The 16,450-nt window shown below is 38.4% G+C and overlaps 3 protein-coding genes across 15 annotated transcripts in view; all 3 read left to right on the top strand.

Moving 5' to 3' along the window:
* Nucleotides 1–2,030, top strand: part of LOC107741142 (prominin-1-A-like) — a 66,841-nt gene extending 64,811 nt beyond the window's left edge. For 7 of the 13 annotated variants that reach the window (XR_001640169.1, XR_001640172.1, XR_001640170.1 and 4 more), the window contains 3 exons: nucleotides 198–304; nucleotides 853–887; nucleotides 1,285–2,030. Coding sequence is in view for 5 of the 13 variants with exons in the window: in XM_016553748.1 (XP_016409234.1) it covers nucleotides 198–267 (70 nt within the window). In the remaining 8 variants the exon portion in view is untranslated. The other 6 variants (XM_016553788.1, XM_016553796.1, XM_016553805.1 and 3 more) reach the window with 3 other exon arrangements.
* Nucleotides 2,031–5,600: 3,570 nt separating this feature from the next.
* LOC107741547 (fibroblast growth factor-binding protein 2-like) lies at nucleotides 5,601–7,373 on the top strand. Its single transcript, XM_016554305.1, has 2 exons — nucleotides 5,601–6,508; nucleotides 6,864–7,373. Exon 1 carries the CDS (start codon nucleotides 5,758–5,760, stop codon nucleotides 6,499–6,501), a length of 744 nt encoding a protein of 247 aa, XP_016409791.1. The 5' UTR covers nucleotides 5,601–5,757; the 3' UTR covers nucleotides 6,502–6,508; nucleotides 6,864–7,373.
* Nucleotides 7,374–9,362: 1,989 nt separating this feature from the next.
* On the top strand, nucleotides 9,363–10,223 carry LOC107741555 (fibroblast growth factor-binding protein 1-like). The gene has a single exon (XM_016554314.1). It carries the CDS (start codon nucleotides 9,563–9,565, stop codon nucleotides 10,151–10,153), a length of 591 nt encoding a protein of 196 aa, XP_016409800.1. The 5' UTR covers nucleotides 9,363–9,562; the 3' UTR covers nucleotides 10,154–10,223.
* Nucleotides 10,224–16,450: the final 6,227 nt, after the last annotated feature.

A 16,450-nucleotide genomic window follows, 5' to 3' on the forward strand; every position in this document is an offset into this window, starting at 1 on the left:
ATGTGAGGCATTTCAAATAAAAATTACTTACAGCACCTTTATTAGTAGTAGTGCTATATGTGTCATTTTAAAAGCCCCGTCCTGATCTTCTATTGATGGGTTAAAGATGGATGGAGAGCTAATGGGGGGCATCTCAGTGGTGTGTGTGGATTTTAAATACTCTCCAGGCCTGACAGTTTTTCCCTTTGTGCCTCAAGCATCCCTACCTATGACACTATGACTCGATTCCCACGGGCCTCTGCGCCCCCCCGCCATGCCGACTGGTGACTCTGAGGAGGACGGTCTGTTTTGTAACTACAGAAAGGTACTCAGAGCTGCAGATGAGAGCAAATGGACTTGATCTTTCTCTCTATAACAAGCATTCCTCCTGTCCAAATTAATTACATAGCTATTTTAGTATGCATTTGTTTGATTGCCTCCTAACATTTTCACTCCTGTATCCTCTATTGACATGCACTTTAAAATATTTCTGTTTTGTTTTGTTTTTTTCTGTCATTACACCAACAGCATGTTTAGTTTTTGCATCCCATCTTCAGAAGCATTCCACCAGGATAACTGCTGACAGCTCTGCAAAGCTTTGTGTGAATTGTGTTTTTTAGGGTCCATCACTAACCACTCGCTCGTATCATTGTGATCCACCCATGTTTGACTTCAAACATTCCTGACAGCTCTGCAAACAGATAGATGCCAGCGCTCACTGTGTTTTATTTCTTTCCCTTGGTCTAAAATCTCATCTCCCCTCTCATGTCTCATGTGCACCAGTTCATTCGTATCAGTCTTTGCCATTTATTATTCATTTTGAAACTGCGCAGCGGGTGTAATTCTGCGATATTTGTTTATTTTCTCATACAGTGATATTGGAAACTGGAATTAAACCTTTGTGGAATGTAAGTTGTTTAAATTGACCTTGTTTTACATTAAACCAGTGCTTCTCAACCTTTTTGACCCCAAGGCCCCCCACTGTCTGCAACAATATTCAAAAGCCTCATGATTTTACCAAGTTGTTTGTGATTTTGTTTTGTTTTTTTCGATATCTTATATCTAGCTGCAGAAAAAAAAGCTGTTGTTGAGGGGGTGAATTAAAACAACCCATATCTTGATTTTTAGTTGTTTTAACTTATTTGAATGCTTGTTTTGTCTTATTTTAAGTAGTGGGTCCCCTTCCCCTGGTTGAGAACCACTGCACAAAACAGAATGAAAAGTTCATAAAAACTAACAAAAATATTGTATGCATTGTACAAGACTAATGTTTTCTTCTCACTATGTATTTTTTCTTTACCACAGACTCTGTGAACAGCAGGCTCAGCTCTTAAGAAAAAGGAAACTCACATACTTGACGCTGGGACCTGTTGTCCACGTTCCCATCACATCAGTGAAGATTGTTGTTTTGACTAATTTGCACCCTTATGATTATAGTACTGTCTTATGAACTGTCCCCTCAACAAGCTATTCTCTGATGTCACATCCTGCCATAGTCAGGGAGGCTTCACAGTATAAGGCTGTTTTAACTACTACATGTGTCTTTGTTTACAGTCATTGAGAAATCACGTGTGACGGGCATAACAATGGTTCGACTGCTGCATTGCTTTTTATAGTGCTTTTTAACATTGTGGAGAATACAACATGTTGTCAAGTCGAGTCCACTGAGAGGCCGAATGGGTTTTTACTGAAACGGAGCAAGCCAGCCACCAATGAGCCACAAATATTACACATAAACATGGATGTGTAGGTGTTCGAAAACATGCTAAGTGCTAACTAGTGCTAATTCGGTACAGATAGATGTTGTCAAGCCATTTCAAGGGTGAATGCATTGTTGCCTTTTCAGATTTTTAGCTCGTGGTACATGTTAGCCACAAGTCGCAAGAGCAGGTCTTTGATTGGTTTTACCTATTTATTGAAGGTGAGATCACTAAACCACATTTGATACTGAAATGTGGTTAGCAGTTTATGCTCACTTTTGTACTGAGAATTTAAAGGGTTAGTTCACCCAAAAATGAAAATTAGCCCATAAATTACTCACCCTCAAGTCATCCTAGGTGCATATGACTTTCTTCTTTCAGATGAATCTAGTCGGAGTTATATTAAAAATGGTCTTTGATCTTTCAAGCTGTTTAATGCCACTCAGCAGGTGTTGCATGCATCAATCCAAAAGAACTTAAATAAAAAGTACCCATCCCAAAAAAAAAAAAAGTGTCTCACACGGCTCCAGGGGGTGAACAAAGGCCTCCTGTAGCGAATCAATGCGTTTTTGTAAGAAAAATATCCATATTCAAAACGTAATAATCACTTTAATGTAGTTTGCGCCAACAGTCCTACACGGAAGCAGCTCCGAGCGGATGACGTATGAGGTCAGAGCTGCGCATGCGCCGGTGAGTCTCATGAAAATCAATGTTTGTTAACAGGAGCAAAAGAAGCAAAGTTTCCTTACTTTAGCAAAGGAAAACCTTGGCTTATATCGAAATCCTCTCAACATTCTTCTTTACAAATCCTCGTTTTGTACTTCTAATAAGTGACCGTTGTTTTGTTTTGATCTCTCCGCTGTTTCCACGTGCGTCACTTCTAAGCGGCGCATGCGCAGCGCTGACCTCATACGTCATCAGCCCGGAGCTGCTTCCGTGTACAACAGTGAGCGCAAGCTACATTAAAGTGATTATTACGTTTTGAATATGGATATTTTTCTTACAAAAACGCATTGATTCACTACAGGAGGCCTTTGTTCACCCCCTGGAGCCGTGTGAGACACTTTTTTTATGGATGGGCGCTTTTTATTTAACTTCTTTTGGACTGATGCATGCAACACCCGCTGAGTGGCATTAAACAGCTTGAAAGATCAATTACCATTTTTTATATAACTCCGACTGGATTCCTCTGAAAGAAGAAAGTCATATACACCTAGGATGACTTGAGGGCGAGTAATTTATGGGCTAATTTTCATTTTTGGGTGAACTAACCCTTTAAGATATGATGCATTTGGATTTACTAACACCCCTAAAAGATCTTGCTAGCTTTATGTACTTTAGTTTTTCTGAATATATCAGTTATTAATGATATTTCGGTTCCTAATTTTGACAACTTGTACTAACAACAATTGCTCTCCAACACATTGTTGGATTACTGTAAACTACTGATTATTACTGTGTGACACCAAATCTTGTTTCATTGTAGGTCTCAGGTTTTAGGGCTTTTTGTTTACTTGATATAACAATATTTGAGGACATTTGTCAATATGTGAACTTCATGTCAACTTTAAAGTGAGTGAATGTACCTCAGAGAGACATTTGCTTGTACGAGAGCAAGAGAAGACCACAGAGCCCATTTACGACGACTTTTACGGAGCCTATTTAACGCTGTCATAGTCATTGACAATTACGCCACCAAATATTTCAGCCGTTAAATGTTAGAGACATTATGTCAGGTGCTACATATTTTTGCTCAGATCCTTCACTCATTGTGTATATGACAGTGTTATCAGGGCCTCAGGTAAAATGTTGTACTTGATTTATATCCAGAAAGGTCCCTTCACCTCACAGTCTCATTGTTTTGCCATACCACACATAGCATGCGCATACTTGGTGTTCAAGCTTACTCGAAGATGTTTAGTTGTGGTGGGCCTGGTTGTCAGTGCCGTTGGTTTTCAAGTCCATGTGGTTAAGCTGGCTAAAACTGTAAAATATTACGAATAAAACTTCAGATGGAAAAACATTCTGGTGTTGTAAATTCCCAATTCAACCACTGTACATAGCATTCAAACTGAGTTCACAAAAAAAAAATCAGTTTTAAAAAATAAAAACAAGGAAATACTTCTGTTTGTATACAGAGTATAGCTTACAAAACCTACAATGTCATGGAAACACAAAACCAGTGTTGGAAACTTTTAGACTTACTTTCTTTTATAAAGGGACAATATTTGCCCACAGGAATTAGTTTTCATAGACACTTTTACTATTAAGAGGGCATATATACACACACATATATAGATATAGATATATATGAGCCCAATTTTGACAATTAATTGAAATGTGTGTTTATAACCAATACTAGATAGGCCTAGAATAGAATTAACTACATCCAATGTTAAATAACAAATGGGAAATTTCATTTGAACATTTAAAATATCTAGGGCATTTTTGTCACTTTTGTTGTCATTTTGTATACAGAGCTCTACACTGGTTTCTACCCCATACCCAAAATAAAAATAAATGTATAATGATTTTGCTCCATCAAAGTAGGTTTGTTTTAATATAAAGGCATGTTCACACCAAGAATAATAACTGATTCTTTAAAACAGGATGGATTCTGATTCATTGTTTTCATCATTCATCAAGTGTGAAAGTAATTCCAGTGATATCATTCCTCTGTGCCTTTATTATTAAAATTGTGGTGGGGACTCTGCTATTCTTTTACATTTTAAAACTATCTTATATAAAACTATATCTTTTTATATAGTTATTGGCCTTCGTGTGAATGAGCCTTAACCCTTGTCATCTGTTTCTGTCAGTTTTCTCCAGAAAAGTCTCCATGAGTTAGACAGGCAAAGAAAGTCTGGGACTTGTGGAAGCCAGTAAAACGCTGCAAAGGAAGCCAAAAATAAGAGCTGTAATTGGCCTCTAACACAGTCACAGACCCTTTGATTCTAGTTGAGCTGACTTGTTCTGGATGTTTACATTTTAATTCCTGCATCAGTTACAAGGACCCCCTACTTCCAGATACGATTGATTGCTTGAAAAATACAGATGTGATTAGGTCAAAGTGTCTGTCGTAATTCAGAAGTTCAGACACACTTTTTCACTAATGGCCTCTAACTCCATTCCTCATTTCTTTAAGTGAACATGTTTATATAATTATCCAATCGTGTGCCTGACATGTTCCAAATCAGAGTATGATCCTTCATGTAGAACTGTCAAAATCATTTAAAATCAAGTACTGTATGTTTAGTATGAAATGCCTGTACATTTCTGCCTAAGAGTAAAAAAATTAAAAACATAATTGCATTGTCACCTTGTGACTTCATACCTCTTATTGTAAACTTTAACTCAAAATTACCTTTTGTATTTTTTATTATAGAAATGTTTTTAATAGTTTAGTGAGAGAAATAAAACATTTTATAACATTTGAACCAACATGACTGCTGTGAACCAACATGTTACATCAGGTTGGCATACAGTTTTTAAAAGAACCTTTTTTTTCTACACGTGAAGGACATTTTTAAAAATCTAAAGAAACTTTTTCCACTATAAAAACCTTTTTGCGATGGAAAGGTTCCAGGGATGTTAAAGGTTCTTCGTGGAACCATCAATGCCAGTAAAGAACCTTTATTTTTAAGATTGTACGATCACACAAGGAAGTCCACTAAACTGGTTCTTTTTTAAGTACTCGCATAACCCAAGATTAAAATTTCTTGATGGTAGGCATGGACAGATTGTTTCCCAACATCATAAACACAAAGCATGACTGGAAAACTAATATAGCTGCGGTGTACTGTGAATTACACAAAAAATGCTGAAAAAGTTCCAGAATTGGGGTTGTAAAGGAGCGCTCTCTGTTCCACTTACTGTGTCTGAGCATTTTCTCAATTGGTTACATATGTGTCCCTGCTTCTTATTGACAGTCCCCAGATGGCCAAGCAAACAATACATTCCCCAGGCGGGAAGCCAGCTTGTGGAGCAACTTTTTTAAACCTCAAAATACCCTTTTTGTGACCAAAGCCTTTAAATACTGGAGTCAGAAGTCCCTCCGCCAGTGTCAGCGCCTCACAACATGTGGACAATCACAAGCACACTCCTGCTTACATGCTGCCTCCGGGCAGCTCTCGTTCAGAGCCAGGATCACGACGACATCAAGCCAGGATACAAGAGGAACGTTTGGGAAGACGAGATCGAGTTTCTTACCAAAGGCACCAGAGATGAATGCAGCTTGAGTGTGACAGGACAAGGCGATCTCACTAAGCTCCGCATTACTTGCCTGGGCCTGGAGCGCTCTTACTGGTGCGAGTACCAGGGCAAGCCTCAGGTCTGCCGCTCTTACAACAACAACCCACTGCATTATTTCAGGCAGATCATGTGGGACCTCCGCAAGCTGCCGAATGCTTGCCAGGGCCAGCGCGTCCTCAAGCCTCTCATGTGCAGGAGAGCTTCGGACGAGGCCCAGATGGTCTTCACAAGCGCATCCTCTTCAGACACCAAGCCAATGGACAGGCCCTACAGACCAGCCCCTGACAGACCCATGCAGATGAGACCACAACAGAGACGACGAGAGCAGAGACCAAAGCCTACGAGACCACAAATATTAAGAGCCCAATCAGCCAGAACTGCTCAGGACAAGCCGAATCAACCCAAAGCTGTCAAATCCACCAAACAGAAAAAAATTACTACACCCAAACCAACGATGCCACGACCAACTACTCCGGTACCCACGAGTGAGGCCAAGAAACTTGCCCAGGACTACTGCTGGCGCTCTTTTCAGGGTGTCTGTTCCTTCGTCATTGGGTGGTTCAGAAACTAAGAAAAGGGTAGGATTTTTTTAAATTACCAAATCATATCCACCTTATTTTTTAACGTAAGAGCAGTTGGTACATTTGTTAACTGAATGTGCAAGTCTGTTATGCTGCTTGATATTGCAGACTGGTATTTTTCATATTATTTTAGTTCATTATCATAATCATAAATATTCACTGGTTTGTATCGCAAATATTTTACTGCACTTTGTTATTCTTCTAGTTTACCTATAGTGGCTAATGAATCAGAAGTCTGGCAAATTCAAAGAAAATAGCATAATTTTCCTCCTTGCAATATAATGTTGAAAATCTGAAGATATAAGTTGTTGCAAATCTGAAACCTGTGTGTCCTCTCTTTATATTACTGTAGTCACTCACATTTCCGCAGACAACAAAACCCATTTAAGATAACTCCAAATGTCTTAACAGCATGAAGGTTTTGGACTGACGGGGAGAAATTAAGGTGTTTGTTAAGACTGACAGGACTTTGGGAACACTATTAATATATCCTTATGTATGACAAATGTTACAGACTCCAATGTACATGTTATCAGGATAGACAAGATTATCAATGAATTTAGATAATTCCACATAATGCTGGCATGTTTTCATCTCCAAATGTAAACTATATGATGAGGAACTTCATCTTATCATGTGTACTGAATGCTATATGTGTATTAATCTTGCTATGTTATATATTTATGAGTGCTGACCAATTGGGTCAGCATTTCTGAAAGCTGTGGAGCCACAGGTCACTTCAGACTAATATATCAATGTGAAAATGTATAATGCACATGAAAATGTATTTGTGTCTACTAGCCTACATTTTATAGTTGAGTAGGTAATACTCAAATTTATAAAGAGTTTTTTTTGCTTTTTTTGTGTGGGGATGATTTACATGAGTGTGACAGCAGAGGGCACTATTGTGTACTGTTCTAGAATGTATAAGATTTAGGCTATTAACATACAATTTTATCAAGTGAGAGTGAATAAAAATACATATAGGCCAATAGTTTCTGTTAGAAGATGCTGTGTGTGCTGGCAATTGCAAATAGCAGTGTTTGATTCATTAAAGGGGTCATATGATGCTATGATGATAACGCCGCCCAAATGTTCACGCAAAGAAAGAAGGTGTAACTTTTATTCTCGCTGTAGTATTGTTGTTGCCTCCGCCATGACGTGAAGACGCTGTGTGCTTCGTTGTGAAAGCGAAACTACTTTATTTGGTCTTCCAAAAGAGGACAATATCTGCTTCGTCATGCCTGGAGCTGATCCGTCCTGATCGCTGAGGAAATACATCAACTTCGCGCTGTGGATCGCCGGATCGGCTTTCACCGTGGACGAAGCGGAGTCCAGCCCGGGGTCGTCACATGTGGTTGCCACAAGCCCACCGGCCGCTCCTTCGTAAGTCATTTTAATCCATAATTATGTCCCCACTGGATGTAAGGAATGCCTTGTTTATAATGGGTTTTCATGTTTTTGAATCATAGCTCCGGCCTGACAGGGCATCATCACAGTATGGTAGGGGCATAACATTTCCTTCACACGCTTGAGGTATTCGGCCAATCATAACGCACTGGATAGCTGGCCAATCACAGCACACCTCGCTTTTCAGACCGATGAGCTTTGTAAAAATCGACGCGTTTCAGAAAGGCGGGGCATAGAGGAGAAACAATAATGTACAGTATGTGGAAAATAATGTGTATTTTGAACCTTAAACCGCATAAACACATTTCATTACACCAAATACACAAAATAATGTTCTTATTAGCAACATCATATGACCCCTTTAATCGTTCTTTTGAGTCGGATCTTTTCGATCAGTTGAATCGATTACATTAATTCATCGATCTGAACAATTCTTTGACGAATGGGTCCAAGCTGTTTTCGAGTCAACAACTCAAGATTTGAACCAAGAACCGTACTTTCGAGCATGTCCGATTCTTGAGCCGAGAACACGGTGGGCTGATAGTCAGGGGCGCTGCTATGGTTTCTGGGCCCCCTGAACCGCATATAGGCCGCTGTGTTCAGGGGGGAGGGGGAAATCGCTTTCGGGCCACCTCTCCCTCGCCGGGCCCTAGATTGTCCTAACCTTTAAATGGTCGCAAATACGAGTTGTCGACTTGGAAGTTACATGAACCATTCAAATTGTTTATGACTGAGAACTTTGTATTGTATTGTATAATTTTGATACCCGAATAACCGAGTATGATGACAATCCAGATAGCTTAGTAGGCTAATCGCCTCGAGCTCGGCATGCCCACGGCGCCTGCGGCTCAGACTTTGCATCGGCATGTATGACCCGAAGCTCGCTCTTGCACATGTATTGTACTACGGGCCGATTCTTGTTCAGCGTAACTCACCCGGATCTGGTTGTAGAGTCTGGGCCACTGCCAGCAATGACTCGGCTTTGTTCAGTCATAGATGGCTAAATAACATTTCGCCATTGCTGAGAAGAGGACCGTTTCATTAGTGCATGGTATTCATTTTCATTTTTAAATACTGCATTATTAGCTGTTGTAGGCTGTTCAGACGTGTATATTTTGGTCATTGTTGCATTATTGTACGTCTTTACTGTAAAGACTTTACATCGAGAAAGTAGCATTTACCCAACGTCCATCGTCGTACCCCATATCCTTTTCTTTCCGAGTCCGACTGTTCGAAAGAACCGATTCGCGGAAATGAATCTTTGGTCAGGACTTCACATGTATTGTAAAGTTATTTACAGTCCTCAAGTTGTAACAGTTTGGTAGAACATTCACATGTAAGTTACTATTTGTACTATGCTGATAAGTTGATCTATAAATAAACCTAGACATGCCATCAAGTCAAAGCTTTGCCATATAATATCCTAGAACTAGACGCGTTCAAGAATGTGCAGTCTGAGGGAGGTGCGTGCGCGAGATGCTCTATAAATGGCACACACGAACTTCAGGTGCAAAACCAAAGATTTCACAGCTCTCGTGTTATACCAAAAGAGTTCCATTTATTTTCAACAAAACCATTTGTGACTACAAATGTCACGTCAAGTTGTTCCTGTAGTTGTTTGAAAATATTTCCGATGAGGATATGAAACGCGTGACAGACATTGCTCTTGTTCTGATCTTCGCCTGTATCGTGCAGCAGTTCGTACAGGTGAACAGCCTGAGAGATAGAGGGAGGAGAGCGCAGGCAGATAGGAAGGGGAAAAGAAGAGGTCAACGGAATGAAAGTGATCTGAGAGGGAGATTCTCACTGAAGGACGGAGCGCGGTGCTCGTGGCGCGCAGCGCGCGGGGGTGATGCGTTTGTATTGGGAGTCACGTGCAAAAACGGGCCAAAGACTTTCGGCTGCGAATATGTAGCGAAGCCCACAGCATGTGAACAGTACGCATCTAATACCAAAGCCTACTGGAAACAGATCACCCGTTCGCTGAAAAAGCAGAGGAGATTGTGTCGCGACTCTGCGGCGATGGTCAAAGCCGGTATGTGCAGGAGCGCGCACTTCAGACTGAAGGACACGCGTCCCTCCTCCAGAGTCCCGTTACCGCCAACCGCGGGGAATAATCACTGTCCTGACCGGATCGAGAGGCTGAAAGTGGCCGAAGAATACTGCAGCAGAGCCTGGTCTTCACTGTGTGCATTCTTCTTCTTGATGCTTGAGAATGATGAATGCTCATGATTGACTTTGAAAAACTTTTTTTCAAGGCAAATTTTATATTCCATTAATTTCTGAATGAAATTAACTTCTTGCACTCTTTTTTTTTTTTTTCCTATTTTGTGATTCATTATTAGCACTTTAAATTAACTTTAATTCCATTACATAAATATGGCTATAATCACAAAAAAAAAAAAAACATTAATCCAAATCTAATGTATTTACCGTGTATTTACATTTTGGTTTGAATGAAGAAAAAAAATCAGTGGTTCTTCTGAAACTATCCACACAAGAATAGGCTATAAAACCTGAAATCACCTATGGGGAGGAGCCAATGGGCTCCACAAAAAAAATGTCTTAAGATACATAGGCCTACTAAAAATAATGTCTTGAACAAAAATGTGTAAACATCTGTGTGAAATATTAAAATTAAATAAAGTCCCCACCGTGACAAAAAAAACCCTGTGTTGGCATGTTTGGTGTCTAGAGACTTAAAGTTGATGTGTAATAGAGGAAGAATTTATCATATGAAAATGGTTATTGGTGTTTGTAATCTTACTGAGTGATCTCTTGAATAAAATGCCTTCATTATTTTTCTTTTATTTTCTCAATTAGCTCTTATCCTCACCTGAATAGGAATGTTCATGACCGTTTGGAAAGGTTGTTCCAAGCATGGAAACTGGCAATTGTAGAACTTAATACTTTGCTCTTATTACTTTGACCCAGATAGATATCAAACCTAATCCTATTGATGGAGGTATTTAAATATGTGTGCGTGTGTGTGTGTGTGTGTGAGAGAGAGAGAGAGAGAGAGAGAAATTGTATGTGCAAAGTATAACTTTTTTTTTTTTAATGAAATAAGCTAAAACTAATAAATGAACATTTAATAAATATATATACAATTTTAAAATATATCTAAAAATAAAATCTAATTCAACTGCATCTCAACATGATAGCTTTATCTCAGGTGAAGAGTGGCTGTTTGGTCTTGCATGTACTGTCAAGTAGAAACACTGAATGACTTTAGTGGTTTAACAGATTAATCACTCCAACAGTGATCCTTGCATTCCATCTGAGGTCATGTGCTTCTTTCCTACTGGTCATTAGAAGAATTCTTGGAAACCGTTATTCTGCAAGTTCTGATGGGTGATCAAATGCTGAGGCCACAATACACCACAACTCTTAAGCCAATGAGCCTATGTTAACTTAATGTTTAGAGCTGGAGAGCTGTCAAGATAACATGATAATTAAAAGCCTAAATTAGGCTTCATTTTATATCATTAGCTATTTTTTATGATTATTTGTCATAATTACTGGTATTGCAATTGGAAATGTTTCATTTTGTTGTTGTATTACAGTTTGCTTTTACAGTTTCTTACGAACAAACCCTCTGAATCACAGAGGTTTGAATATGTTGTATGAAAGCAATAAGTTACTGTTTTGAAGCTTCACATATAAACATATTTCAGGATGCAGCTCTTTCTACATTACAAGCGGTTAGTCATAAACCAAAACATTCAAGCACACAAAACCGATTTTAGCATCTTGTGGGTTTTTGGTAGCCATACCAGCCTGTGATTATGAAATTAAACACACTCACACATGTTGTGGCCTCTCCTTTCCAAAAACAAAATTTCCACCAAAATTCTGAACACGTTCAGAATCCATTATTGCAGTTTGCTTATGTTTTTTTATTCAATCATTTAAAGAAAACATCAATAGAAACATTTCTGGACTTCTAACATGAAAGGTAACTCAAGGAATAAAACTGTTAGTTACAGATGGTGGAAATTGTAAAATCTGTTTTATGAGCAAAGATTTGCGCATGCACACCTTTGGACATTGAGTGAAATGTGATTACTAAACAGAACAGCAGCAGGAAAGCTAGTGGAGTATGAATGAGCCCAAAACCGCATAAATTTGCCTGGGGATAAGCTTGCAACAGCTATTCACACGAGAAATTAATTTGCTTGTATGATTCCCAGATAAATACTTGTTGCGTGACATTTAAGAATGAAAGAATAACAATTGCTTAGATTTCAGTTCTTTGCTCTTTTCGTCTATTAATGAAAGTATGGTGCTTGCTTTAGTGTATCATGCCAAATTGTGACTTAATATTCTGAAACCTCACACACACACGCTTTTATCTCCCACTGAGATTAATTCAAGCACTGCTCTCATGTAACCTCTCAAGGGGATCCTTTACTTCCTGGTGGGTCCTCTAGGGTGGGGTTTCATGAAGGGTTTCCATGTGGACAGAGGTGGCCTGATCTCACACCCTGACATTCTGAACACTGATTGGCTAAAATAATGACCTTAATAAATTCCATCCTGGAAATAGTGGAGACCTCGGTAGAAATTAAGGGCTTTGTGCTGAGAGTGCCAGTGTTGGGATTTAGTAAAGCGATTTAGAGCTTGTATCCACACACAGAATCCACACATAATAAAAGAATGTGATCTTATAAGAGTCTCAACATCTTTGTAGCTCAACAGTCACCTTAACTAATATAAATCCACCTTCTGTTGAATGCATTTATCAGGCTGTGTATGAAAGTTTTCAGTCTTGCTGAAGTAAAATATCTGAGGCAAACCCTTTGACCCCCACATAATATTTAACAGTAGCATCCAGTGTCCGTGATAATGTATGAAGTAAAATATTAGTTTTATTTAAGGTGAAAATTACTTATTCAATTTCCCAAACACTTTCTACAAATTAAGTATTGTGGAAAATTTTAGTTAAATAAAAAAATGTGGATGTCTTGATTTGAAACCGCAGTGACAAATCTGTCATATTGTGTTGAGATTATGAAATGAAATCAAATAAAAGTTACCTGTTTTTTGTTTTCTCATGGAAGGACCATTAATCTTGTTAACTCCCTTGCCTATCTCTTCTGCAGTTTTTAATTTGTGTGAATGAGGCTGTTGTACGTTTGTTTAACTTAAGAATAAAATATTTTAGAATGTTAATATTTATGTGGGAGGAAATAGTCTCAAGAAAAATTGCTCATGATGGGTCAAAATAGGCTGAGGGAGAATATGGAAGATTTGTTAGAGCAATACTGCCATCTAGTGGAAAATGTATTATTTTGAGCGACAGAAACAAAACAAGGAACTGCATAAAGACTTTACGAAACATTAATATGGTCCGCGTGCACAGACCTCCGGAGGGGCATGCGAGTAGTGGTGTTATGAGGGCAAACTCGCTGGGACCCCTCGGTATAAATCGCAGTCCAGGGGCACATAGATCGGACCAAAGGGCACTGGCTCGAGCATCCCCCCCCCCCCCTGTAAACATCTGTGTGAAATATTAAAATTCAATAAAGTCCCCACCGTGACAAAAAAAACCCTGTGTTGGCATGTTTGGTGTCTAGAGACTTAAAGTTGATGTGTAATAGAGGAAGAATTTATCATATGAAAATGGTTATTGGTGTTTGTAATCTTACTGAGTGATCTCTTGAATAAAATGCCTTCATTATTTTTCTTTTATTTTCTCAATTAGCTCTTATCCTCACCTGAATAGGAATGTTCATGACCGTTTGGAAAGGTTGTTCCAAGCATGGAAACTGGCAATTGTAGAACTTAATACTTTGCTCTTATTACTTTGACCCAGATAGATATCAAACCTAATCCTATTGATGGAGGTATTTAAATATGTGTGCGTGTGTGTGTGTGTGTGTGAGAGAGAGAGAGAGAGAGAGAGAAATTGTATGTGCAAAGTATAACTTTTTTTTTTTTAATGAAATAAGCTAAAACTAATAAATGAACATTTAATAAATATATATACAATTTTAAAATATATCTAAAAATAAAATCTAATTCAACTGCATCTCAACATGATAGCTTTATCTCAGGTGAAGAGTGGCTGTTTGGTCTTGCATGTACTGTCAAGTAGAAACACTGAATGACTTTAGTGGTTTAACAGATTAATCACTCCAACAGTGATCCTTGCATTCCATCTGAGGTCATGTGCTTCTTTCCTACTGGTCATTAGAAGAATTCTTGGAAACCGTTATTCTGCAAGTTCTGATGGGTGATCAAATGCTGAGGCCACAATACACCACAACTCTTAAGCCAATGAGCCTATGTTAACTTAATGTTTAGAGCTGGAGAGCTGTCAAGATAACATGATAATTAAAAGCCTAAATTAGGCTTCATTTTATATCATTAGCTATTTTTTATGATTATTTGTCATAATTACTGGTATTGCAATTGGAAATGTTTCATTTTGTTGTTGTATTACAGTTTGCTTTTACAGTTTCTTACGAACAAACCCTCTGAATCACAGAGGTTTGAATATGTTCTATGAAAGCAATAAGTTACTGTTTTGAAGCTTCACATATAAACATATTTCAGGATGCAGCTCTTTCTACATTACAAGCGGTTAGTCATAAACCAAAACATTCAAGCACACAAAACCGATTTTAGCATCTTGTGGGTTTTTGGTAGCCATACCAGCCTGTGATTATGAAATTAAACACACTCACACATGTTGTGGCCTCTCCTTCCCAAAAACAAAATTTCCACCAAAATTCTGAACACGTTCAGAATCCATTATTGCAGTTTGCTTATGTTTTTTTATTCAATCATTTAAAGAAAACATCAATAGAAACATTTCTGGACTTCTAACATGAAAGGTAACTCAAGGAATAAAACTGTTAGTTACAGATGGTGGAAATTGTAAAATCTGTTTTATGAGCAAAGATTTGCGCATGCACACCTTTGGACATTGAGTGAAATGTGATTACTAAACAGAACAGCAGCAGGAAAGCTAGTGGAGTATGAATGAGCCCAAAACCGCATAAATTTGCCTGGGGATAAGCTTGCAACAGCTATTCACACGAGAAATTAATTTGCTCGTATGATTCCCAGATAAATACTTGTTGCGTGACATTTAAGAATGAAAGAATAACAATTGCTTAGATTTCAGTTCTTTGCTCTTTTCGTCTATTAATGAAAGTATGGTGCTTGCTTTAGTGTATCATGCCAAATTGTGACTTAATATTCTGAAACCTCACACACACACGCTTTTATCTCCCACTGAGATTAATTCAAGCACTGCTCTCATGTAACCTCTCAAGGGGATCCTTTACTTCCTGGTGGGTCCTCTAGGGTGGGGTTTCATGAAGGGTTTCCATGTGGACAGAGGTGGCCTGATCTCACACCCTGACATTCTGAACACTGATTGGCTAAAATAATGACCTTAATAAATTCCATCCTGGAAATAGTGGAGACCTCGGTAGAAATTAAGGGCTTTGTGCTGAGAGTGCCAGTGTTGGGATTTAGTAAAGCGATTTAGAGCTTGTATCCACACACAGAATCCACACATAATAAAAGAATGTGATCTTATAAGAGTCTCAACATCTTTGTAGCTCAACAGTCACCTTAACTAATATAAATCCACCTTCTGTTGAATGCATTTATCAGGCTGTGTATGAAAGTTTTCAGTCTTGCTGAAGTAAAATATCTGAGGCAAACCCTTTGACCCCCACATAATATTTAACAGTAGCATCCAGTGTCCGTGATAATGTATGAAGTAAAATATTAGTTTTATTTAAGGTGAAAATTACTTATTCAATTTCCCAAACACTTTCTACAAATTAAGTATTGTGGAAAATTTTAGTTAAATAAAAAAATGTGGATGTCTTGATTTGAAACCGCAGTGACAAATCTGTCATATTGTGTTGAGATTATGAAATGAAATCAAATAAAAGTTACCTGTTTTTTGTTTTCTCATGGAAGGACCATTAATCTTGTTAACTCCCTTGCCTATCTCTTCTGCAGTTTTTAATTTGTGTGAATGAGGCTGTTGTACGTTTGTTTAACTTAAGAATAAAATATTTTAGAATGTTAATATTTATGTGGGAGGAAATAGTCTCAAGAAAAATTGCTCATGATGGGTCAAAATAGGCTGAGGGAGAATATGGAAGATTTGTTAGAGCAATACTGCCATCTAGTGGAAAATGTATTATTTTGAGCGACAGAAACAAAACAAGGAACTGCATAAAGACTTTACGAAACATTAATATGGTCCGCGTGCACAGACCTCCGGAGGGGCATGCGAGTAGTGGTGTTATGAGGGCAAACTCGCTGGGACCCCTCGGTATAAATCGCAGTCCAGGGGCACATAGATCGGACCAAAGGGCACTGGCTCGAGCTTAAAAATGTTATTTTCAAAGTCTTCACACAATTTTGAAAGAATGCATCAATCAAAACAATTTATTAACCAGTCTGAAACCACCAAATTCTGTTAAAGAATCAATACACAAACATCACACTAAAATCATTAAAGAATACCCTCCTCTATTCTCCAACACTGAAACT

The sequence above is a fragment of the Sinocyclocheilus rhinocerous genome, unplaced genomic scaffold (assembly GCF_001515625.1).
Source record: "Sinocyclocheilus rhinocerous isolate Xijiao unplaced genomic scaffold, SAMN03320098_v1.1 scaffold431, whole genome shotgun sequence".
NCBI lineage: Eukaryota > Metazoa > Chordata > Actinopteri > Cypriniformes > Cyprinidae > Sinocyclocheilus > Sinocyclocheilus rhinocerous.

Coding starts and splice junctions, on each gene's coding strand:
- LOC107741547 (XM_016554305.1), top strand. CDS start 5,758: ATGTGGACAATCACAAGCACACTCCTGCTTACATGCTGCCTCCGGGCA.
- LOC107741555 (XM_016554314.1), top strand. CDS start 9,563: ATGAAACGCGTGACAGACATTGCTCTTGTTCTGATCTTCGCCTGTATC.